This window comes from Ochotona curzoniae, unplaced genomic scaffold (assembly GCF_017591425.1).
Source record: "Ochotona curzoniae isolate NIBS_2020 unplaced genomic scaffold, NIBS_Ocur_1.0 scaffold_4506, whole genome shotgun sequence".
Taxonomy (NCBI): domain Eukaryota; kingdom Metazoa; phylum Chordata; class Mammalia; order Lagomorpha; family Ochotonidae; genus Ochotona; species Ochotona curzoniae.
Window position 1 is genome coordinate 24,101,248 of NW_024467119.1, and position 25,708 is coordinate 24,126,955.

General features: G+C 40.6%; 1 protein-coding gene across 1 annotated transcript; it reads left to right on the forward strand.

The window, feature by feature from the left end:
- Positions 1–430: 430 nt before the first annotated feature.
- BMP3 (bone morphogenetic protein 3) lies at positions 431–22,302 on the forward strand. Its single transcript, XM_040967181.1, has 3 exons — positions 431–755; positions 14,913–15,823; positions 22,077–22,302. The coding sequence occupies exons 1-3, from the start codon at positions 431–433 to the stop codon at positions 22,266–22,268; spliced, it is 1,428 nt and encodes a 475-aa protein (XP_040823115.1). The 3' UTR covers positions 22,269–22,302.
- Positions 22,303–25,708: the final 3,406 nt, after the last annotated feature.

Genomic DNA, 25,708 nt, shown 5'->3' on the forward strand with positions numbered 1-25,708 from the left:
AATCCCTGGAAACGGCGAGCGAGCGCCCTCCGGACCGCTGCGCGCACCCCGCTCGGGCACCCAGCCCGACCCCAGCGCCTCCACTCCGGCCGGGTGTTCCCGAAAAATCAAGCCGGGAGGGAGGGTAAAGACAGCAGCCTGAAAAACACCCGGGCCACACACACGGCGACCTGAAGCTCCTCCGCGTCCGAGTAGACAAGGACCCCGTAGCGCCCCGCGCCTGTGAGGTCCGCGCTGCCGCGCCACAGGAGCCCACCTGCCGGTCCTCGCCCCGCCAGGACAGAAAGTGGGACTAGTCGCTGTCGCGTTCCAGCCGCACCCAGCTCTCCGGGAAGCCTCTCCCTGGCCGGGGTGACTGTCAACCCACGGCTGTGCCCACCGGACCCCCGTGCCTTCGGAGTGCCCCCTCCCACCACGCCGCGCAGGGACCATGGCAGGGGCGCGCGGGCTGCTCTGCGTGTGGCTGAGCTGCGTCTGCGTGAGCCTGGCGCGAGCAGAGAGGCCGAAACAACATTTCCCGGAGCTGCGCATAACTGGGCCAGGGGAACGCATGGCAGGTAGTGGCCTGGGCCAGGAGCTGCAGCCACACGACAAGGTGTCGGAGCACATGCTGCGGCTCTATGACAGGTACAGCGGCGGCAGCAGGCTCCAGGTGGTGCGGGCGCCAGGCTCCCGGGAGCGGGGCTCCCAGCCCGCGCGCCACCAGCCCCTGCGGGAAGGCAACACCGTACGCAGCTTCCGAGCCGGAGCAGCAGGTGAGTGCACTGGGTGAACCCCCTTCCACAATTCTGCCCAAGCTTTTCTCCCCAACCAGGATCCCCAAGGCCTCCTAGCCCACCCTGGGCTCCCTGGCGCTGCCCAGGGACCTTTCCGCGCCCTTCCGCAGCTGCCCTGTGGAGCCCTGCGTCCTGTCCCAGCCCACTTTCTGCCGGCGGCCCGGGGTGAGCCCGGGTTTCAAGTCCAAGGAGAAAAGGAAGGCACACGGCTGCTGGCTGCAGGCACTTCGTGGGAAAAGGCCGGGGCTACTCCTCGTGCTTCGCCTCCCCGCTCCCCACCTCCCCCGGCGGAGCCCTCCTGCCCTGGGCGACTGGTGCACTTCTGGGGTACCTCATACTGTGATGACTGCTAACTTGGCCAGCGGAAATTCCCCTGGGCTGGGCTGGGCTGAACCACGATTGCCAAGAAGCAGATGCCATTTTATGCCAATCCAGGGATCCTGAGAGAAAAGTCACACTTAAGCCTGGCCGCTTTCTTCCTTTCCTTGTAGGCAGTGTTTTCCACTGATCTGGCACCAGCCTTAAACTCGCACCGTCTGTGTGACTGTACTAATCTCACGCACTGTGACTGTAGCGGAGCTTCTATGTGACAACACACAGAGCCAGGTGGTGTTGGGGTGTTGCTTACAATCATCCTAGCAGGTGGGGTTTCCGCAATCCACCCTAGGAGGAGCGGGGAGGGAGGGGTAGAATACGAGGGAGCATCCGTGGACATCAGCAGCTCTTGAATCTGCCGATGAAAATCTGCTCATCCCATTTTTCAACACAGATCAGCACCAACTGAAATTCATGGCTTAACAGGGTTTCTTGCAGCCCCTGTGGTGAAGCCAATAATTTATGCTAACAGCTTCCCTCCCTTGTGCTAACAGCTTGCGGGAAAGTTTCCTGGACACAAACTCTGTTGATTGGCTTGGAGGATGCACTAGGCTTTTTCTTTCGCTGTGTTCACGATAAAGGGAAGTGTAAACTGCAGAGGCTGTCGTCAGTGAACCGTTGAAAAAGAGCGAGGAATCTTCAAGGAAGGAGGCCATGCCCCCAATCTCTGTCAATTCTGTCAGAATCACTAGAAAGCAAGCCCCCCGCTCCCCTCCCCGAAACCTAGATATGTAGGACTCCTAAAAGAAAAGGTGGAGGGGAGGAGAAAGGAAGGAAGCCAATGTATCCATCAAGGAAAGCCCTAAGCTGACACTGGAAATGTACTCAGAGCTCCTAGCCATGATGACATTTACAATAAATGTGAATTATGCCTTCTAATACTCGAGTCTTCGGTTGGAGTCTGAGCAAAACCAGATTTCTGCTTAAAACCATGAACATGATCTGGAAGATGCTGGACTCCACTAAAGACCCAGCAACTGACCTTGTGTTACCCACAGTGTCCCAACCACCGGAGGAAGCCGCCCTGACAAGTGAGCACACCAGAGAACCTCTATTAACGTTAGTTCTTGGTCCCCAGCAGAGCCTCAGCTGCTCCTTCACGGGAAGGAAGTTGGGTAGGCAAGGGAATTGAGAAGAATGCCAGCACTGAGATCAGGCTTGTCACTATTCATACCTATGTGCTTCATTGTACTCCAAGAGAATAGCATAGGCACTCAAGAGACAAAAGTAATTTTTTTGTTGTTGTTGTTAATCCAAAGCTCTCACTTTGAATAGGAACCACAGGGCTTGGAAGTGGAATTTGACTCTACTTCATTCACACCCACTGTATAACTTTTTGTTTATTTTAGGCTGAGTGCACCATAGACAAGGATTTGAATAACTCAGGCACAACATACTTTTTGGCTGCAACTCAGTCCACGCATTACAATTTCAGAGTGTTCCTTATCAGCCTCGCTGTAGTCTTCTACCATCCAATGATAAACTCTGATACAGGGGCCAGACGTTGCCTGGAAATGATGAATTGCAGCTTGAAGCATATATACAAGGCTGTGTGTGCTGATAAGAAAAGCAATCTCTCTTAGCATCCTAGGGCCTGTCTTAATGACTTATTCATCAAATGTAGACACTGTTTTTTGTGGAAGCTGAAGTGTCGTATTACCTCATTGGAGACTCCTGGAGAGTTGGTTCATGTTGGATCCCTTCCAAGGGGGTTTAGTTACTAAGGCACTAAAAAGGCCTTATTATAAGACAGGTCTGGCTGGAATAAGGCAGGGCTCCAGGAAGGTGCTAAGGTTTACACGTATGTTGCTCTTGCTACATCCGTAGCAGCGTTTCCATAAAGCTTGTCACATTGTGACCTGTGCTCTGATGTCAGCGAAAGGTGCTGTCTGCATTAATAAGTTAGATGTGTTTCCCAGTCCAAACTGCTTCAGTTTCAAGCCATACAGGCCTTGTACGAAGATATTACATATCTTAAGAGCAGGTTAGGTGGTGGGCTGAATATAATGGAGTGACTGCTAAGTGCTTATTTGGGCTCGATCATAGTCTTAGAGACCTACTTGCTCTTTGGGACCTACAGGATTAAAGTTATTTATTATTTTAAACCTCATATGTCTTTGGTTGAAATTCAGCTGCTGTGGTCTCCTTCTAACCACTTTCTACTTAAACCCACTACTGGGCTGGTGGGTGGCATGCCATCCTCTGAACTCCTTTCTCCTTCAGTGTTAGGTAATTGGTGTGCCAAACCCTAGGTTTTAAGTGTCTATAAGCTTTTATTTTGTCAAGTGTAAAGAATCACTTAATCTTTCCCTTTGTGAAAGGTAATTTTAACAATATTGATGCACAAGAAGTCCGGCATGCAAAGTACATTGTCTTGAAGGGGGACAGAGCAATGTGGAATCAGCTTTTATTTTGCTGTTGGCTACTATTTTATTTGTTCCCGGCTACTGTGACAGCTATGTAGGACTTTCTCCTGTCTGAATCCTTTGTGTAATACTACCACAGCCAATTAACCTTATGCTTCTTAATCATAGATAAACCCTCTTAAGGAGAGTCATTAAAGCAGACATGTTCTTGTTAGAAAATTGGCACGGTTTGTGCAGGAAGCCTAGAAAGCATTTACACTTCAGGGAGCATACATTGCCTTTTAAAAAGATCATGTGTATTTCATGGATAAAATTGAAACTTAAGATAATCCCTACTTGAAAATTAGCCTTTTCCGTCAATGAGGAATGGTCCTTCCTACAGTGACCAACATATAGTCTGAAGAATTGTGGTTTTTGAAATGTTTCTAAAGTGCAAGACCGAAATATAAAACTTTGGGAGGTATAATTCACAATTAAAGATTGAGATTATTACTTCAAAAGATGTCATTTGTTCAAAACACGTGGACCAGTGGGAAAGCATCATTTTTCACAAACTAGATGACAATGAACTTTAATTGCTGCATTAAAACGTAGAAGCCTTGAATACCTGGCATCTAAAAACTGGACTTGAATTAAAGAGCACTTAGATTATCTGGTGGATTTTTTTAGGGCAATAGTACATCTGGAGAGGCGGAACCTTACGTCCAGTTGCGTTGAATTATACACTCAGTGCTTTGAGTACATGATCGCCTTTAATGAAGTTTTTACTGTAACAGTCAAGACAGCTTTACAATTTCTGACATTGAAAAATTCATGATACCATAAATTCTTGGTTATCCATGCTAATGGAGAGGAGAAAGGGAATTGATTGCAGAGAGAATCATTCAAGTCTAGCTTTGTAATATAGTTAGATAACTTCAAAACAATTAAGGAACCGTAAGGGCCAATGAGAGAGAAAAAAAATCCTAAACAGATTATCCACTCAAGGAATATTTATGCATTAAAATATATACATATTTTTAAAATAATTAAGAATGATATGTGCATTTTAGCCAATCAGTGGAAGTTAAGTACTTGATTTAATGAGTTCAGATAATTCTGAAAATTAAACTGACATGATTGTCAAACTTTAGTGTTCTTGCATTATAAAATTTTGTATCAGGAAGAGGTATTGATTCTTTTCCTTCCATATGATGATATTTCTGCCAGATAATTTTCACTAGCAAAGAGTTCATCATAAAATTCACTGTTTTTAATAGTGTGATGGAATTTTTCCTGAGAAAATTTCACAAAAAGAGGTTTCTGGATGATGATAAGAGGTGTTGCATAAGATCAAGCTATGTGATCACATAAACTTTTGGGAAAAAAGCAATCATATTTCTTTGCTGTGGGACTTTGCAGAGCCTTTTAAATGCTCTTGGTCCTGTTAGAAGGGACATGCTTTCCCCTGAGGAGAGAATTTTAGAGATTGTTGGATCCACGATGCTTACTGGGGGACATCTGTGGTTGACAACACTCACAATTTGGCAAGAGAGAAGGTATCCCAAACTCAGAGTGACTGCAACTGACAGCTGCCTCATTCCTCACTTCCCATTCAGCATCTCTCTGGATCTGACCTTGAACGTCTTCTTGGTGTTATGTTATAAACTTCGCTGCGTGCAACTTTGCAACCTCATTCACGAAATTTCACCTTTCCTCCTTGATGTTTTCTTCTATATGCTTCATATTTACTATTTCTTGACAGATATTATGCTTTATAAAGAAAAGCAATTCCATTTGTGGAAAATCTCAGTAGACACACATATCAATATCTGGAGGACAGTATCATTTACTCAACACATCTATCAAATTCATCATATAATCACAATGTTTTATTGCATTTGATAGATACAGTAAAAATTATGCCCATGGAAAAGCCTTATAAAAGCTAATGAGTGACTTGGCCTCTGTTTCTAGTAGCAAGTCAAGATTTCTGTTCTATTATATCAGTGCTTTCTCAACAAGTCTGGATGATTTTCCACCTGCTAAATTTGTATATTCTAGTAACCAACTTTTATCTTAATAACTTTATTTTTGTGGTAGTAGTGGAAAGAACTCTGGCATCAAACGGTCTGAGCTTTAATTTTCTTATTGAGTGAATATTTATGTCTAAGATATGAGTCCATGAAAATAGAATTATTTATTTATTTGAAAAGCATGGAGACAGACAGGCAGGGACCCTTTGATTCATTACCTCAAGTGCCCAAGTCTGAGCCAAGTCAATCCCAGGAACCTGGAACTCAGTCTGAGTCTCCTGCAGGTGGAACTCAGTCTGAGTCTCCTGCAGGTGGCAGAGGATTCAAGCACTCGAGCCAACAGCTATTGATTCCCAAGTATGCATTAGCAAGAAGCTGAAATTGGTGGTAGAGACAGGACTAGGACCCAGGCACTCTGGCATGGGAAATGTGCATTCTAAAAACCTGCTCTGACAGTATATGCTATACTGGATGCTTTGATATACTTTTAATCAAGTGGCTGAAGTATATCAAGTTGTTATCTGCTTTGGATAACAGTGAATGGTGTCTGAGTAACTAAAGAGGCCTAGCATACTGCAGTATAGTTAGGGACCAGTGAATTTGCAATTCTATTCATGTGTTAATAGTGAGTTCTATCTACATATATTGTCATATAAAACATCCCTCCTGGTTATCACTTTTTCAGGACAGATATTCCTAAAGGAATTAATTTCTCTCTATTTTCTAACACATCAAGTTGTAAGTCATAGAATCCGGCGATCACTTTTTTGTGGACTTTTTCAATGGTCTTTCCTCCTTTAAAATGGATCTCATGGCACTGGATCAAATGCCTCCTACCTGCCTGCTCGCCTGCTTTCTGCAGATTTACTCTGAGAAAAGGCAGCAATATCTCTCCCTTACGCTTTTGCTTTTGCGTCCACTCTCTCTGAGCATGGCCCACGTATGTCTACGTCGTCCATTCTCTGAATAAACTTCACCACTTGCTAAAAAATAGAAAATGTTTGGGTAAAATGATCCCACTGGATTGCAAGTTACTATTTCTCTCCTGACCCTGCTAGTTGAATGGAGCAAGGTTTAGTCTTTTTGTAGATTTGACAGCATCAGTTTCAACTAGAATTTGTTAGAAATTCTCTAGCACCCACTGTACCTTCTGAATGATATCCTGCAGGAGGTGATGTTTGTGCCCAGGGTGATGGAAGGGGCTTGAAAGGAGCCATTCAGGAGATTTGGTCAGTGTTTGCAAAAGAAAAACAATAGAGGGCCCAGTGCAGTAACCTGGTGGATAAAGTCCTCACCTCACACACACTGAGATCCCATATGGGTGCTGGTTCTAATCCCAGCAGCCCCACTTCCCATCCAGCACCCTGCTTGTGGTGGCCTGGGAAGGCAGTCAAGGACGGCACAAAGCCTTGGGACCCTAAATCTGCTTGGGACACCTGAAGATGCTATGGGCTCCTGGATTTAAATTGGCTCAGTTTCGGCCATTGCAACCGCTTGCGGGGTGAGTCAATGGACAGAAGATATTCCTCTCTGTCTCTTGTCCTCTCAGTATATCTGCCTTTCTAATAAAAATACAATAAACCTTTAGAATTAAAAAAAAAAAAGAAACACAATAGAAAATACCTGCTGTAGGTATGTGTGTTTTTGTAGTTTTGAGAGTTGTGTATCATAACCAATCTCTGAAATCTACGATTGATTAATGCACTGTTCATGGTCTCATCTGCTCCATTGAGTTTGCCTCACCATGGTTTATTTATTCACATGATGTCAGGTTTCTTCTGCTTTGGGATGTTTATCACTGTCTTTATGAGGACTCTTGCTCTAGAGAAGGCCTCAAAGTAAGTCCAAATGCCTAATCCTCTCACAGCTGCGAGAATTTGTGATCTACAAGATTTACAGGAAGGATGATAAGAGCAGGAGTCTACAAATCAAGTCTCCATTTTCCAAAGACTCAACATAATTTGCACTGAGCATGCACTGAGAAAACACTTCAATTGGGTTAGATGTTCAAGGAGGACAAAAGATGGTAGAAAACTGTCAACTAGGAAGAGTATCCCTTACAAATAAAGTTGTTTTGAAAGAATTTCTTATGTGTCCTATTTCTGTTTCTGTATTAGGCATTCTTGTTCCAGTTCTGACACCTGTCCTGTTAGCTCCTTTCCAGTAAACTGGAAGAAAACACTGTAAAGTACTTTTACCTGAAAAGGGCTTTTGCTGACATTGGGAAGTTGAAGCTATTTCACCTTGGTGTTAAGTAGGAAACACTTTAGAAGCTGGTAAGTTTATGTGGTTATCTACTCAGCATTTAACAGATTTAACAGCTCCAGACGGATGAAGTATTACAAATGCAAAGATTTATGGCCTAGGACTCTTCTCTCCAAGAGCTCACAGTCTTGGAATCCCTTGGATAGAGGCTACTACTAGATAATCTGATTAACAACATCCTAGAAAAATATACATTGTATCTTGCTTGACTATACGTACATACTTTGGACATGGAGAATTTCGTTTTGAGGTCCCATAAAACTCTGTCGATTGACAAGGACGCTGTAAGTTGTTATGAGGGCCCACAAAACTTAGTCAAACAAAACTCTATGACTTGTGTTCTGTTTAGAAACCCCCAGCCTGCCTGTGCCTGGCAGTTGAAAGCAGCATAGAAAAACTGATCGCCTGATTATCAGATCATCAGCAAGAATTCAGCCAGTGACCATGGTACAGGAGACCCTTCCTAGGCACCTCTGCTATTTCTAGCAGTATATATATATATATTTTTTTTTTGCGAAACAAATGGGAGAAAAATTGTTCTGAGTTACATATTTTCTGTATGACTAAGTTGTTTTCCTTGCTTCCTGGGGATTTAACTAATCATTGAGATTTCATTTAGTCTATTTGTTTTACAAGCAGACTTGACATAGAAAGCTTTTCCACTATATTTTCTAATTCCTTTAAAAACGTTCTGTGTGGGCCAGCCCAAAGGTGAACTTCCCCTTCCCACTCCTCGGACGCCACACCAGCTTCCGCTGGAGAAGAGCTCAGCTGGGGCAGTACCATAGCTGGCCCTGAATCTCTAAGTTAAAGGAGGATGAGCTTTCAAGCCAAATTCATCATTTCGTCAGCTTCAAGTGCTTTGTTTCAAAAAGAAGCTCAGACAACTCTTCCACCTTTGTTAATAGCCAAACTCCTTAAAAAAACACACACACCCACACAACAACAACAACAACAATGATGCTATGTAGCCAAATCTGTGCTCTCCAAATTCAATTGTTAACCAGCTCATTACCACCATGGTCTTTCATCTTAAGAAAGGTGAATGACACTTGTAGATTCGTAGAGGAAACATTCAGTGAGTCGTGTATAAGGGACAAGCCCTAGGTAGCAGTTGAAGCATCTGATGATGTATCACAGAGCCTTGCCTTCCAGGAGTCTATGGTGTTAGAGAGCAACAATGTGATGAGAAAGCTAACCCAGGCCAGAGTGTCATGCTAGACTTGGGTACCAGGAGTGCTATTTGGGCTTTGCCTTAAAAAACAGATCTTGGTGTAGACATTTCCATGAGAAACAGCTGTGGAAGCAAGCTACCATTTGTGTAAGAGAAAGCATGGCTTGTTCAGAGACTTGCCACAAACCCGTTTTCATGTCTCTAGAAAGTTCATGCTACAAGATCAAAATGCCAGTGTAGAATCCTAGTGGACCAGTGAATGCAGTGGGGCAGGGAAAACCCAGCTTGTGGGAGAGCCAGCAAACAGTTAGAAAATAGCTCCACCTATTGGCAGTCAGATGCCGAGAGGAGCTGCAAACACCCCATTTAGGTTATTTTATTTACAGGATCTGAGTTCTCTTCATTCTACGTAAGGGATGCTCCTGGAACAGCGCAGACTTCAGAGCAGTTTTTCTAGAGTCACACCTGGTCTTACCTGTTACCTTGGATACTTCAACTGCACCATTAGAGTTCTGTCTCTCTCTCTTTTTTTTTGACACTTGGAAGAAAAACTGCCATCACTCAGCAGTCTTGAGGCATTTCAAACTCGTATTACATCATTGCTAAATTATCTTTCCTCTTCCATTCTGTATCTTTTTTATTTTTATTTGACTAAAACATATGAAGCAATTTCTATATCTCAGCATTTTAGTAATTTCCCTCGTTGCTTTTTTCTGTATCAAACTAAATGAGAGCACTCAGAGTTAGGTATGCATCTCCAGATTTGGTCAGCTCAGTATAATAAACAGTAACTACTACCGAATATCAAATATTGTTTACACATTAAATATTCATAAGCTCTATTTTTGCATCCTAAGAAAGATCACTCTTTTTAAATTTTTTTCTTATTCGTCTTAAAACAGAACCTCAGGATCCTGTAAAGACATTTTTTTATTTGCTTTTATTTAAACATATCTGTGTGCATAGATAAATCAGGCATAGAAAGAACTGTAATGAAAATCTCCTGTTCGTAGGGATGGGAAGATACTCATTTCAAAATATAAATTAATACAAGATCTGGGTAATGGGAAAATATGGATGTAATTGGATATGTGTTATCATTTATTTCCATGTACAGGGAGCTATTTATCTCATTCTGACTTATTACTCTGCACTCATTTGCTCAAATGCATGTGACTCTCCCAGTACTGTTTAATCCAGTGTAAATACACAATAAATATCTGTCAGGCTGTTCTGTGTAAAAGAGCTTTGATTGGCCCAGAACTTGAGTGTCTTGCAATAGGAGAAGATGCACTAAAGTATAGATTACAGAAATCAAAGCACATTTTTGGAGTGGTGGAGATGTCAATCTTTTGGGGAGGAGAAGGATGGGATCAAGAGTATGTACAGAACTCCAGCCTGAGTGCAAGAGGTTAAGAGTAAAGTTAGTGAGTGCTGGGCCTAATTCAACACCATGGGTTAGGAACTGAATGTGAATTTACCCCTTCTTTTCTGAACTTGGACTTGTAGCCATTTCAAGGACTTTGAACAACTGGGTTAATTTGAAGCATTGTAATATTTTCTATTAAAAACATTGACAACATTCCTTATGCAAAACCTTCCATTTATACAATATTGCCTAGGACAGGAATATTCTGCTTTCATTCCCTCCCCAATTGTCCCTTCCACTTTTGTCTTTAAAAAGTCTGATTCAGGGACCGGCGTGGTGGCCTTGCAGCTAAAGCCCTTGTCTTGAATGTGCCAGGATCCCATATAGGCGCCCGTTCTAATCCTGGCTGCTCCACTTCCCATCCAGCTCCCTGCCTGTGGCCTGGGAAAGCAGTCGGCTCATAGCCTTGGGACCCTGCCCCTGCATGGGAGACCTGGAGGAGGTTCCTGTATCCTGGCTTCAGATTGGTTCAGCACCAGCCGTTGCGGTCATCTGGGGAGTGAATCAATGGATGGAAGATCTTCCTCTCTGTCTCTCCTCCTCTCGATATATCTGACTTTGCAATAAAAATAAATAAATCTTAAAAAAAAGAGTCTGATTCAAAGTCACCTTTTTCCTGTGTGCCTCTCTGCCATCTATGTGGGCCAATCAAATCACTCTCTTGTGCTCCAAGGTCTTTCTTACTATCTTTGACAAGTAGGATTATCCAAACACAGTTACCTGCAAATGATTGATGAATCACTCCCCCCTCATCGAGTGATGAGAAGCAAATGTGTTTGCAGTGCTGTGATCTCAACCAGGGCTCGGCGCCTAGTAGGTGTTCAATTGTGTATTTGGTAAAGTAAGACATTTGTTGTGCTTTGCTTTCTGTTCGTTGCTGGCTGTGGCATGTTTCTGTGCAATCCATAAAAAACGCATTTATAGTGATAGATGTCATCTGTATGCCATTAAGCCCCATTGTTACATTACCCATTTAACTCTATTTCAGGACAGTTTGTTGGGTCTTAGACGTTTGATAGCAAATAGAATTGATTACAGCTAGGATGAAAATTTAAATCACCAAGATTATTTTTAAGGTGTCCTTTGTAAAGAGAAAATGCTATATTTCAAGAAAAAAAATCTTCTGTCCAATTTGCTTTTTGCTTTGCATAGTTAGGTGTGGCAGAATCATAATTCTTTACTACATATTTCCTTTTCAGGCTGGGTGACTACTATCCTGGAGGGTTCCCTGGGATCACCACTGTGCAATGGAAATTTAATGCAAGCCACAAATGTTCGCCACACATATAATTTAAAAATGTCAGTGGCCATGTTTAAATGTGAGAAGCAACAAGTGATATTAGCTTTAATGATATATCTAACCTAGCATATTCAAATGCTATCATTTGAAAATGTATTCAGAAGAAAATACATTAATATGATGTTTTGCATTCATTTTTTAAAATTAAGACTTAAGAATTCAGGATGTATTGCATAGGAACACCACATCTCCGTTGGACCATAAATGACCCATCATTATTGCATTGGACAATGCGATACCATTTATCAAGTAACTTCTGATTGTTGCACACTTTAGCTGCATTCTTTTAATGAATCTTCACAGCTTCTCTGCACTTAGGGCAACCGTGCCTATTGTACACATGAGCAAATGGAGACTTACAGCGTTTATGTTAGCTTATCTGACGACCCCTGTTGAGAGTTTTTGCTTTAAAATAATGGCTTGAATTAAAAGGATAGATATTAGATGAGGCAGTAGACCGATTTCGAGGCTGTTTTGAGCAGATGTTGATGATAAAACACAAGGGAAAAAAGCTCATCGAGAGCACAGCACAAGGTGTGAAACCTGACTGAAAGAATGAAACATTTTGAGGCCAAATGTGAGGGACAGGAGCCTGACTTGTTTATCACCTAAGACTCTGCCACTCGTGCTCTTGGAGTCTACGTGTCCCCTTCCGGTAGGCACACTAACCACCATTTGATGGCTGCATTCCTAGAACTGAGTGGCTCCTCTTACTTCTACTTGAAGCTTGCCTTTCTGACAAAAAGTCTAAGGAACTGGATATTCTATGATGGCTGGGATGAATTAAGGCTAGAGTCTCCGAGCAGCCCTGATGCCACGGCTTTGTAAGAAAGGTCTGTGATATATTAGCCTGGTGTCATGGATTATACAAATGTGCACAAATGGCAGTTTCCTCCTTTTCCTTCACACAGTGTTCAAAATGAGTGAAATATGTTTCCCATTGCACTTCGCCTGTGCTTGGGGACTTGGTGAACTCATTTTAAGTTTCCACGTCTTTTAAAGAATGTTTTGTTTTTACTGAAACATGTTTTTGATCAAGAGCATGATTTCATGATTGCGTGTGTGTTTCCGAGACAAATATGTATATGGACAAGTGCATGGAGGAGGGTGAGGCCCTGGTGATTGAGCCCAGGTCTGGGGATTCCTGAATTCTATCCTCAGCTTCACAGATTATTCCTTATTGATCCTAAGAGAAGAAACCGGTTTCTTCCCTTACCAACCTCTCTCTCTCTTCCCCCTATTTCCCCTATCTTCTTCTTTACCTCCCATCATCTCTGTCTTACTTTATTTTGAAAGAATTCGAGATACTGTTGAATCATTTCAATACTTTCCACTGAATATAAACATTTATATTTGTCTGTTATGTTCATGTCAAATTCCAGCTCTGTAACAGCATCCTATTTTTTGACAGGATTGAATGTGAGGCTTTTTATTCACATGTTTTATCCGAATATTGGCACATATTATTCTGCTCATCCAGCTCCAACTTTGTACAAGAACATGTAATCTCTTTCCTGTCAATATAGGCACTCAAAACATTAGTAGTTTGTGTTTAAGAAACTATTAGCAGTTTATGAAATTTGTTGCAGAATCCCATGCAGTTCTGTTGACATGGAAGGTAGGTATAACATACTGAGCCAGTTCTTGAATCAAAGAGTCTCATTCCAAGTCCTGTGTTCATGACCAGTGGGCCACGCACGCTTCAGATAAGGAGCTATTTCACTACTTTGCTGTATTTGTAGGAAAAGGTCTTGGTCTCTAGAACTCTCAGCTCTCACTTTCGTTAAGTCCACTACTATGGTACAATTTTCAAAGGCTCACAGTGCTTTAGTAAAGCAAAGAACAAATTAGTTAAGAGTGGCTGATCCTTGCTTTAATCTTTCTCTAGCTTTTAAAATCACTCTTGTTTATTCTTTTTATCCCACCCAGAAACCCTCAAAAGCTGGAGATTGCCTAATGTTTTTGCTTTGATTTATCATAATTGAAGTGAAATGCACACAACAGAAAATTAACTATTTTTACATAAACAATGAAGTGATATTTAATATCTTCATGATGTTGTGCAACAACTAAATCTGTCTAGTCCCAAATATGTCTGCCATTCCAAAGTAAAACCCTAAAACTATTAAAAAGCTTCTTACTTCCCCTATTTCTAGTCCCTGGAAAACAGCAATCTGTTTTTGTCTTGATAGAACTATTTTGGATATCTAACATGAATCCAATCAAATGACATGTGGCCCCTAGTGTCTAACTTCTTTCATTTAGCATATTATTTTCTAGTTCATCCATGTTGTAGCAGTTTCAGTACTCCTTCTCATAACAAAATAATAGTCCCTTGTGTGGATAGATCCCAATTGGCTTATCCATTCGTTCTCTAATACACATGTGAGCAGTTTCACCTTTGGACAATTCTAAATAATGCTGCTATAAACATGTACTTATTTGAGCATCTGGTTTTTGATTCTTTGGGGTGCATTTCTAGGAGCAGAATTGCTGGGTTGCATGTTAATCCTCTGACTAATTTTGGGGGGAACTCATGAGCTGCTTTTCACAGAAGTTGAAGCATTCATTATACGTCACCATCCCCCAAGGCCTCTAACACACCTGCAGCAATGAGAAGGTTTCAGATTCCTCCACATCCTCATTGGCTTCCTCAGAAATGTTGTGGGTTTTTGTTTTTTGTTTTGTTTGTTTTTGTCTTAGCTTCCTACTGTGTTGTGATTTAATTTGTGTTCACAAAATGACTAATGATGCTGATTTTTTTTTTCATAATAGTTATTGGCCATTTGTATATCTTCTTTGGGGAAATGTCTGTTAAATCACTCCCTAGTTTTTCACTTCTCTTTATTGTTGAGTTGTACCTATTATTTTTATAGTCTTAGTATTAAATTTACCAGATATATGATTTACAAATATTTCCACTCATTCTTTGTCATTTCACTTTCTTGATAATGTCCTTTGACATACAAATCTAGTTTAAGAGTTTCATAAATTTAATTATGTATCTATTTTGTTATTGTTGTGTGGCTCACATTTTGAGTGTAAGATGTAAGTACCAATCATTAATCCCAAGTAATGAGTTGTCCCAATGTTTCTTTGAAGAACTTCATGATTTTGGTTCTTATATTTGGGTTAGTGATTCATTTTTACTTGCTATTTTCTACATGGTAAGAAGTAGGGGTCCTACTATTCTCTTTATTTTTCCTTTACAGGAGCCCTTGAAAATAAAGGACTACATGTTTTTAATCTGACTTCCCTAACCAAGTCTGAAAACATTTTGTCAGCTACACTGTATTTCTATTCTGGGGAGCTAGTGAACACCAGCCTGAGTTGTCCAGTGTCTCAAGGATGCTCACATCAAGTTAAGAGGAAGCCCATGCAGGTAGATCTCTCTGCATGGATCCTCAAATCTAACAGGAACCAAAGTCAGCTCCTTGGTCACCTGACAGTGGACATAGCCAAATCTCACCGAGACATCACATCCTGGCTCTCTAAGGACATCACTCAACTCTTGAGGAAGGCCAAGGAAAATGAGGAGTTTCTCATTGGATTTAACATTTCCTCCAAAGGCCACCAGCTGCCAAAGAGGATGCTGCTTTTCCCAGAGCCTTATATCTTAGTGTATGCCAACGATGCTGCCATCTCTGAACCAGAAAGCGTCGTATCAAGCTTACAAGGACACCGCAATTTCCCGTCTGTTTCTGTGCCCAAACTGGATAGGCACATTAGAGCTGCCCTTTCTACCGAACGAAGGAAGAAACGCTCCACCGGGGTCTTGTTGCCACTTCAGAACAACGAACTTCCTGGAGCAGAATATCAGTATAAGGAGGATGGGGTTTGGGAGGAGAGAAAGCCTTATAAGACTCTTGAAGCTCAGCCCACTGAGAAAATTAAGAACAAGAAGAAACAGAGGAAGGGGTCTCATCAGAAGAGCCAGACACTGCAGTTTGATGAGCAGACTCTGAAGAAGGCAAGAAGAAAGCAATGGATTGAACCTCGGAATTGTGCCAGGAGATACCTTAAGGTAGACTTTGCAGACATTGGCTGGAGTGAATGGATTATCTCGCCGAAGTCCTTTGATGCTTATTATTGCTCAGGAGCATGCCAGTTCCCCATGCCAAAGGTAACGACTGTTCGTTGTTCTGTACTTATTTCCTACTTCCAGAGGCAAGAAGGGCACACGAAGTTGAGTGTCTCTGTGTGTATAAGTGTGTGTTTGCATTCTTGAAATCTGTCAGAATCCTCATTAGCATACTATGAAATCTGACAGGCACTATAACTATGTGTGTTTGGGGGGAGGGGAGGGTAGATAAAGTTATATGGAATCAGTATTGGTAGGAAGGGTATACAATGATGCATGCATAGAATGTGTTTTCTATATAGCCTGCAAACATACTTAGTTATGTTATATGTGTGAATCTATACATATACATATATATATACCTAGCAAGCCCTAGGTGATTTAAAATATGATCTCAGACAGGTTATTCATAGAATGAGTGACTCTTATGGGAAGGGCTAATGGGATTGAGGAACCAATGCCGAATGCCTTGATTAATAGCCTCCTGCGGGTGAGTTGTTCCCATAGAGATCAGGATCATGGTGAATCCAGGTAAACTAGCCTCATGAAATCCTCTGCTTGCTTGTCTTATTTGCTTGTGTCTTGTATATCAAAGGGCGGGGGGGAAGGCGACATAGGATAGAATGCCTCTGCAGACAGATACACAGACTCATTTCTATCTGTCAGAGCTGGCCTGTGTTTCTTCTGAAGTCAACAGGGACTCTGAGTACTCAGGGGTTATGAGACCACATGAGCACTCAGTATTCAGACAAAAACATCCACCCAATCCCACCTCCATCTTGCACAGCAAGTTCAACTGACCGCTCTCCTTGACTGTAGAACGCAAATAGGTCACTCTGCAGTGAAATATAATGGTGTTCTCTGGCCTTTGTTAGATTCATTGCTTGCACTACCATTTCAGCTTAGACCAGTTCAAGTCCCTGTTGTGCAATGAAAGGTAGCTGTAGGAATTGAATTCAGAGAAAGGATAGAGCAGGGTTTCTGCTTATTTTTGAAGTGAATCAAAGAATAATAGTTTAATACACAGAAAAGCAATAGGCCAAGTTCACAAACCTTGGTGAGCCTCAGGGCCAAAAAATTGACTAAAGTATAATTTTCTTATGAAGCTGACTCAGAAAGATGAAATTTCTTTAATTTCTAAAACTTGCCTTTCTCAAGGATTGTGAATGAACTACATTTTTGTAAGCTACACACAACCTAAAGACGACATAGATTTGCAATTACATGAAGAACCCTATCTTGTTCAGCTATTCATGAAAAAAGGACAGTTCACTGATGAAACGATGCCCATTCAGTTGGGGTAACATTTTAAGGAACATACACTAAAGATGATCAAATCACTCAGAAGTGTCGGATTCTTGTTGTGCTTTGTCTGTAGCATTGAGAGGCAAGAGTGTCTGCAAACTTAGGATGACTGATTTTAAGTGAGGCTTGGAATTTTCTAAAAGATTCCATAAACTGAAATATCCCTACATGTTCTGGGGAAGGAGTTTTCGCTCTCTTTCCAACTCCAACATTCATGACCCAGGCAGCCATATTAATGTGGTCTGTTTTTCGGTCCTCAGCTCCAGAGAGTTTGCTGTACTCGATGCTCTACAGCTTCTCCCAGTGCATTCCGGCCACCATTGCTTTTATTTGCTTTTGCTATTCATTACTCTGATGCTACTTCAGGAGAGTTTTGCCATGGTTTCTTGTCGCCCTCAAGAATAGTCATTTCAAAACTGATGAGTTTTAAACTTATCAGTTTTTACTGATAAGAACAGCAGAGATAAAGAGGAAAATATTATGTCAGAAATAGTAAGTGTATGTGTCTGACCACAGAAGGAATTTTTAACTTTATGGTGTGTGCAAATCTCCCAGAATCTTGTTACTACAAGTGGATATGGGCACAGGGCCTGAGATTCCACACACTCGTCAAAGCTCCCAGGTCATGATGGTGTTGCTGATCCATATTGCATGTGGTGTGACAAAAGTGGGGTCATCTTCTCTTTCTTAAACTCTGGCTCCAACTACCTGTGATTCTCTGGAGAAGTTGCTCTAAGTGTCTCAATGTTAGTTTTGCCATCTTTGTATTGGGCAAATAATTATTGTCTGCATAATAAAAACAGTGGGAAATGAGATAGTAGAATGACTTGCACGTAGTGAGTGCTTTGTAAATATTTGTTATTGACATGATTACTAATGACCAGAGAAATTTAGGCATAAGAGGCAGAAGAAAGCCTATTTAGGGAAAAGATCAAGAGAATAAAAACTGCATGTCAAAAATATTTTCTAAGTGTTCCTAGTCCCTTGTCAGACATCATGAAGCTGAAAATAGGGTTCTTACTGTGGGCTCAGCAGTCCATGAACAATTCCAGTGAGGATTCTTTGGAGAGTAATAGAATCAAGAGAGCATCAGTTGCAGCAACTGAACTCATCATAATATTTGTCAAGACTTGGAATGGCATCCGAACTCTGGGGAGACATAACAGGGATAAGTGTGGAGTTTTCTCTCTGAGCTTGAGATGCTCTTTTGCCAAGTTGAGAGTGGAAGCTTGGCTGTTACAAAGTGTGCTCAATCTCTCATCACCTTGTATGAATCTGCTTAACTTTTAAAGCATCCTAGTGGTTCCCTTTAAACCTTCCAGGCTTTGTGTCTTTCCAGCGGCACAGTCATCTAAAGGGTGGGAAACATAAAGCAATAGGAAGCTGCTATATATATAGGAGGGGCAATCTGTAGCCCTCACTGCTCTCTGCAGTGTTCACTATAACAACCAGAGCAAGTGATTTACATCAAAGAGAGAGTCACAACAATAGAGGAAAATTGAAGGTGCCGGACCAAATCAGTTCAGCACATGTGGAATCACTGAAGTGTCAAAAGCTTTCAGACTCTCGATATACATCCTGCCCCAGAGAGAAGATGCAGAGGTCAGCATCCTCTCTCAGCCCTCTTGATTTTAGCCTCTGGAGCAAAAGCCCACTCTGTATGGCGGGGCCCTCTGTCTGCAAGCACCATCAACCTGCTCCATAATTCAAAACAGCTGTGTTCTGCCTTTCCCAAATTCCAGGATTTGCCCTTTCACTGATTCCAATTAGATAGTTTTTGGACTATCACACCCATGTGGGCTGGACTGGAAGAGCATGGAGCAAAACCTCACGGCCCAAGTCAGGAATGAAGGCTCTAAGTTGATGACATGCTCTCCCCTGCTAATGCAGCTGTAATCAAATTCAACTTGAGGCCAGTATACACAGCTTGGCAGGTGCAGCCTGAGCACTGTAGATTTCATTCACAGACACGGCAGTTTGGGTTTTTCATATTTTTAGCCCTTTACAGTTAACCTGTTCTCCCAAGGAAAAACTCTTGGTGTGCTGCAATGAGATGAAAATACCCACACAGCGAAAAACCAAGTTGTATGCCTTTGCAGCTCCTCACCACCTTAAAAGAGATGGAAAACAACACTTTCAAATGGGAATGACTGAGCCATTGTTGCTGACAGAGATCCAAGAGAACCATCAAGGATTAGAGGAATGAAGTTATTTTGCAAGAATTTTTGCAAAAGCTAAAGATAGCAAAGACATTGAGGTTAAAAAAAAAAAAACAAGTACTTGGAATCAAATAGTCTATGTAAAGAAGAATTTCACATTTAATGAATTCCAAATGATACACCCCTAATTAATTTCCTAAACTTTCCAATTCTAATCTTTTTCATGAAATATAAAGATATCGAACCTTGGTGCAATAAGTTACTTAAACAAAAAAAATTATCTAATCTGATGTTGGATTCACATCTCAACCATATTAGACAAAAGTGAAGAAACTAGCAGAAATGTGCATTTGAAGTGGATCTACTTCAGTTCAGGAGAGACAGTCAAGAAAAACATGATCTGGACTCAGAAACAAACAAAAATCATGGGCTGGCAAGGATATCTCACACCAGCGAAGCACTTCATGGCTCTTTTGTGCATGACGTAATGATTGCTGATCATGGCAGCCTGATCAGAGGACTTCAATAGTGACAGTAACGGGGAGAAGTCGCGTGTACTCTGAGAGGTCCCTAATAAAACACACCAACTCCGTATCAGGGACTGGTGCCCGGATTCCGGTGACCTCGCTAGAGGTTACTTATATGCTCATAGTTTCTGAATCTAGCATTTCTGAGCTGAGGCTTGAAAAACAAAAAGGACAGGAATTTTCCTAGGAAACACCCATGAATATTTTCCATCTCTACAACAGAAACTTTTATTTTTGTTGATGGAAATTATTTCCACAGAAATAGGTAAAATGGAGGATTTGCTATTTCTTGTTTGTGTTCCATCTATTTCGCCAGGATTTATTCAGTATTTACTGTGTACAGTACTTGAGGCACTGTGGGGCAGCCATGTGCAGCAGTACGTGCTGCAGCAAACTGCTTTTCATGCAATTGAAATATTATAAGAATCATCCAGCATTAATAATAATGGAATAAGGTTATAAAATGTGGTTTTACACAAGTCCTCTTGGAATTTTTGACAAGCTGTTTGGATGATTGGGTCTTCAGAAAATTTTAATAGAGACATGTAAATAAATGTGAATTTTTTTTTTCTCTTTGGAAATTATTATTACTGATGAAATAATAGGCAATGTTTTTTCACGTCTGATTATACTGGCTTCGGTTTGTATAAGCTACTTGTAGTTTATTGATGATGCAGGCTTTGCAGTAAACAAGGTACAGCCACATGGGACTCCTTACCTTATGGTAAGAATGCCCTGCTTTGCCAGTGTTTAATGCCAGTAGCTCGTTGCAATTAACTATCATATCCAAGAGGCAAGAATTAAAGCACTTTGCTCATCTTTTAGGCACATTTAAAATCATTCATGCCAATTCATGATAAAGCTAATGTATAATTATGAATTATTTTCATTTACGAATGGGATGAGACAAATCAGATTTTCCTGTGTCTGTCAAAAAACATACTATGATCTTTATATTCCACGTTTATCGTTGATCATAAATATACGTACATGTATAGATGAAAGCAGCTTTCTCTCTGTTATCTGCTGCTCCCTTAGTTTAGCTGCTTTATTTGTTCCAGTTTCACATGCTGAAAATTTTAAGTCCTGAAAATTAAAACATCAATTCACTGGAGTAGAGAACCATGAGGAACATGTCTTCAAATTTGGAAACAAAACCTTCTAAGTTTGATTCGGTTTGGAGCTAAATCTCCCCCAATTTCAACTCATTTTCTGACAAGTTACCAAGTTTTGGATTCTAAGTGTGTCCAAAAGAGAACTAACTTAGTTCACCTAAAAGAGACACTAGGGATAAGAGAAAATGAAAAGTGTGACATCTCTTATGAAGTTCTGGGCTTGCAAAAGTAGCTGCCACTTCATTGCTTTTCAGTAGAGGCAAGTTGTAGGGGTCTCTAACTAAAACCACATGTTCCACACGTGGGCTAATAGTCCCACTGGCATTTTCCCAGGGAACAGATTTCATCATACGGGCTGTTTGGGTTGAACTTCTTCTCTCTCTCTCTCTCTCTCTCTCTCTCTCTCTCTTTTTAATCCAAGGGATACCTTGGGCACCCTGGATTGTTACCATCCTCAGGGGAGATAACCCACTCTTAGAACACAACTCCAGCAGGTTATAGTCTAAACGTGTAGAGCAATAGTGACCCCCAGTGGCCAGTGATGTCTTCCTCTCAACCACAGCTTGTGCTGCTGGGAGCAACAGAGTCGCCATCCAACTCACACTCTTGGCAATTATTAAACGAAATAAAACAGCCCTCTGTCTGACCTACTTGATTTTATCTTCATAACAATGCATAAATATCACTATAACAACAGCAAAGATGTGTCCCTGAGAAATATGGTGCTTTAAGGGTTTTGATTAAGGTCAACACAAAATTATTTTGTTGCAATTTTGTTATTATTGAACCATCTAGAAAACACTAATTCCATGTTTTGTTATTGATTTATTTGTAATTAAACAATTTCTTCTGCGAGAACTGTGTTGGAATTCTGCTTCTCCTTCCCATGAACTATATTGACCATAAATGTGTCCTATAAATGTTCAGTCCTTGTAGCACACAAGCAATGGTGGTCTTATCATGAGGATGACAGATACTATGCACAGCATGCCTGGAATGTAACGGGAAATCAATGAATGACATCTGCTGTCTTGGTGGTGGTACTGGCAATAGAGCTGAAAGTCTAAGAATGTCAGGACTTTACAACATTGATGAAATGAATCCCTTATAAGAGAAGCTAATGATTAGAAGTGAGGACTGAAAAAGAGTTTCCAACTAATGTGTTTTCTTCTCCCATTTCTCTTTATAGTCTTTGAAGCCATCAAATCATGCAACCATCCAGAGCATCGTGAGAGCTGTGGGGGTTGTCCCTGGGATTCCTGAGCCTTGCTGTGTACCGGAAAAGATGTCTTCACTCAGTATCTTATTCTTCGATGAAAATAAGAATGTTGTCCTTAAAGTATATCCTAACATGACAGTCGAGTCTTGTGCTTGCAGATAACTGGCAAAGAACTCACTCGATGGCTTGATTCAATCCTTACTTTAATGGATTCCTTTTCTTTTTTTTTCTTTTTTTTTTTTTGCACTGCCAATGCATTTTGTTCTGAAAGATTTGTTTTTTATATATATATACTCAACAGAGAATAAGCAAATAGACTGAAGAGTTCCACAAAAGAGACACGGACTGGATATATCTTTGAATGTAACTAAAAGCAAGATGTTAGGAAATATGAATATGGAGATCTATTTCTTTTCTAAAAAAATCCACACAAGAAAAGTGATCAAATTGTTTTTTAGAACTGTTAGAAAATACATGGATTTATTTTTACAATGGGCTTTAAAAACAGATTAGAAAAATAGCAGCTACTCATCTAGTGACAAAAGAGACTGCATATTTTGAAGTGGGCTTATTGCCTTACATTTCTGAGCAATTCAGCAAGTGTTAAATTAGTTCAATTCACTTTGGCATTTAACTTAAAGGTTCTTGAGACCCGCTTTTACCATTGTTCTTCCTCCACAAGGCATCCTGTGAGTTAAAGGGAGCGAGTGCTGAGAGTTGGTCCATAGGCTTATGTGTCCACATGCCAGATACCTGTGTCTTCTACATGAAGGTTTGCTTCACATGGTTATCGTTGATGTTTTTTTTTTAAATTTTGTGTTTAGACCAGCACCAGAAAAATTATGAAAATTAATAAAATGATCCAAAAACATACATAGAGAATTACCATGTGACCCAGGAATTTGGTTGGAAATACTTGCTGTTTTCATTTTGTTTCCTCCCAGAAAAAAAAAAAATAGGAGCTCATGTTTTTTGCAAATATGGCTGTAATTCCTCTTTTGTATTTCTTTTGCAAAGGTACTTTGGTTATGAAAATTGAATTTAAACATCTTCCTATAGTCGTTGAACACCTCATTCTTTTATAGACCTCTATATCCTGGAAAATCAAGGTTACATACAGAGATTCAGAGAGCTTTGGACATAACCTCTCTGATCACAATCACAAACTGAGTATTTGCATTTTGGGCTCAGTCATAGTATCTGTATTTTAACCAAAGCTCACTAAAAATGATTGACCGGGAAAGGAAGTCTATTCTGTCAGCCAGGAGCACCTCCCCTTGAAGTTGGGCCTTTGAGAATTACTCAAAAAAACCATCACTCACTGTTTTTGTGATAGATATGTTTTCAGTCTTTGTGTTACATCTTTGGTTAGTCCTCCTCTGGGCTCAGTCCTGCCCGATGATAGAAACATTAAAACCATTTCAAAGGTTGCCTGGTGCCAGAAGGAGTCAGGGCTTTCCACTACCCTTGCCTATAGCTCCCCATGGTTTTATTTTAGTATTTTTGAGCAACTCTCATGTGAGTGGAGCTGTGTCAACGGTGTGCCTTCAGGGTCCTCACTGGCAAAACAGAGAGGCTGGCCACTGGCCCTGGAAGGCCTTTTTGGTCCTAAAATGCTGGGGTTCTAACAATAGTTATTTCATAATCTTCTTCCTTGAAGGGATGACAATGATATATAGAAAAACACTAAAACAGTGCTCTGTCTTCCAGGGTTTTTAAGTGAATATAGCATCTCTGAGGGCCCTGGGGCATTTTATTGAAAACCCATTAAGAGATTGCCTTGACAAGATGCTATTTGATGCTTCAGGTACACAAAAGTTGATTTATTTGGATGTAGGTTGATCTTGTGAATTAGACATACCAGTTCTACGAAGAAGAATCAAGTTCTGGAGCATAAGGCACTATGGTTTTTCTCGTTCTTTTTTTTTTTTTTTTTTGCTCTGATAGCAAAGATTTAAGTATACAAAGTGAGATGATGAAATTGCTTCTTCAATAAAATTTCTGTTATAAAAGTGATTCAGGAGACTGCATAGTAGCTCAATAGGCTGAGGCTGATCCTTTAGTTGCAAGCGCCAGCATCCCATACAGGCTCCAGGTTGTGTCCCAGATGCTCCACTTCCCACCCAGTTTCCTGCTTGCAGTCTGGACAAGCAACAGAGCATAGCCCAAGTGCTTGGGACTCTGAATCCACATTGGAGAGCTGGAGGAAGTGCCTGGCCCCAGCTTTGAATTGGCCCAGCTTTGGCCGTTGCACCCATTTGGGGAGTGAGCCACCAGATGGAGAATCTTTGTGTCTCCTTCTGTCAGTAAATCTGCTTTTCTAATGAAAAGTAAATAAACTTTAAAAAAAAATAGAGTCAGAGTATGGCCATCATATTCTGGTTATAACTGACCTGTACGCCCCCCACCCCCAAATTGTAGATTACATCTTCTGGAAATTCTGAGAATCACTTCTCAAACTTCTTAGAGCCAAATTTCTGTTGCATATCTTGTATAATTTGAATTAATTCCTTCCTCACTACAGGTTAAATCATACAATGGCTCCAAAACCTCTAAATAATAAAAATTTCAAACTGCCAAATGTTCAGGATTCTAAGTATCAGTAGCAATTGAAAGAGCTGCAGTAGTCTTTTTAGCAATGATTTCTTGGAAAACATTTTTGACAAGTTGCTATTTTTGAGTGATTTTCTAGCCAATCAACTGTTGCTGATTTGAGAACATACGGTATATACATTTTATTTCTAAAGAATAATAATGTTACTTCTGAGTACTGGGAGATGAAGTTAATGAACAAACAAGTTAGTGGGGGAAATATTTATTTGAAATTTGGAAAATTTGAGCAAGTACCTGCTTTACAGATGATTGAATACTAATTTCTACATCATTCCTAGATAAATTTTTAGAAAGATTCTGACATTTAATTTGTATTGACAAGAAGAAAACTATCTTTATGGATTTTGTTTCCTAAATCATTCCTCTTTCCCTTCTCTCCTTCCTTATCGCCCCGATTTTCTCATTCCTATTTCTGCATGCCTGACACACACACACCTACAAGGTCATTTTAAAAAGAAATTTTTTAAATTACTGACATCTTGAATTCCAATACAGGGAATATCAATGTCAGTGCTGAGTTTTAAAAATACTTTGTAGCAACTTGTGTAAATAATATGCAATTTACAAGATTTGGAATCTTAGGACATAAACTGGAAGATTGGATTCCTCAGATATCAGGACTGCAATATTTCAGACTTACTTTTCACAATCACTGTGATATGCAACAATTGATAACCTTGTATTCCTTAAGATAACGATTCGCCTTCATATTTCTGAATAGAAATTTTGCCCATTTAACATCTTCATAGGCATTCATTTGTAATACTGTTTTCCGTCTGACTGTATAGGAATATTCAGATACTCACAATTATTCACTTTAGTCTTTCTGTTTTCATTTTTCTCTTTGCTAACAAATAACTGATATCTGGAGATTGACTTCTTATTGGAATAAGGTTGGATTAGAGAATAGTTCTGCACACCTGATGTGTAAAATTAAGTAAGGAATTAAACAAACAAACAAAAATAAATAAGGAGTTAAACTTAGGTAA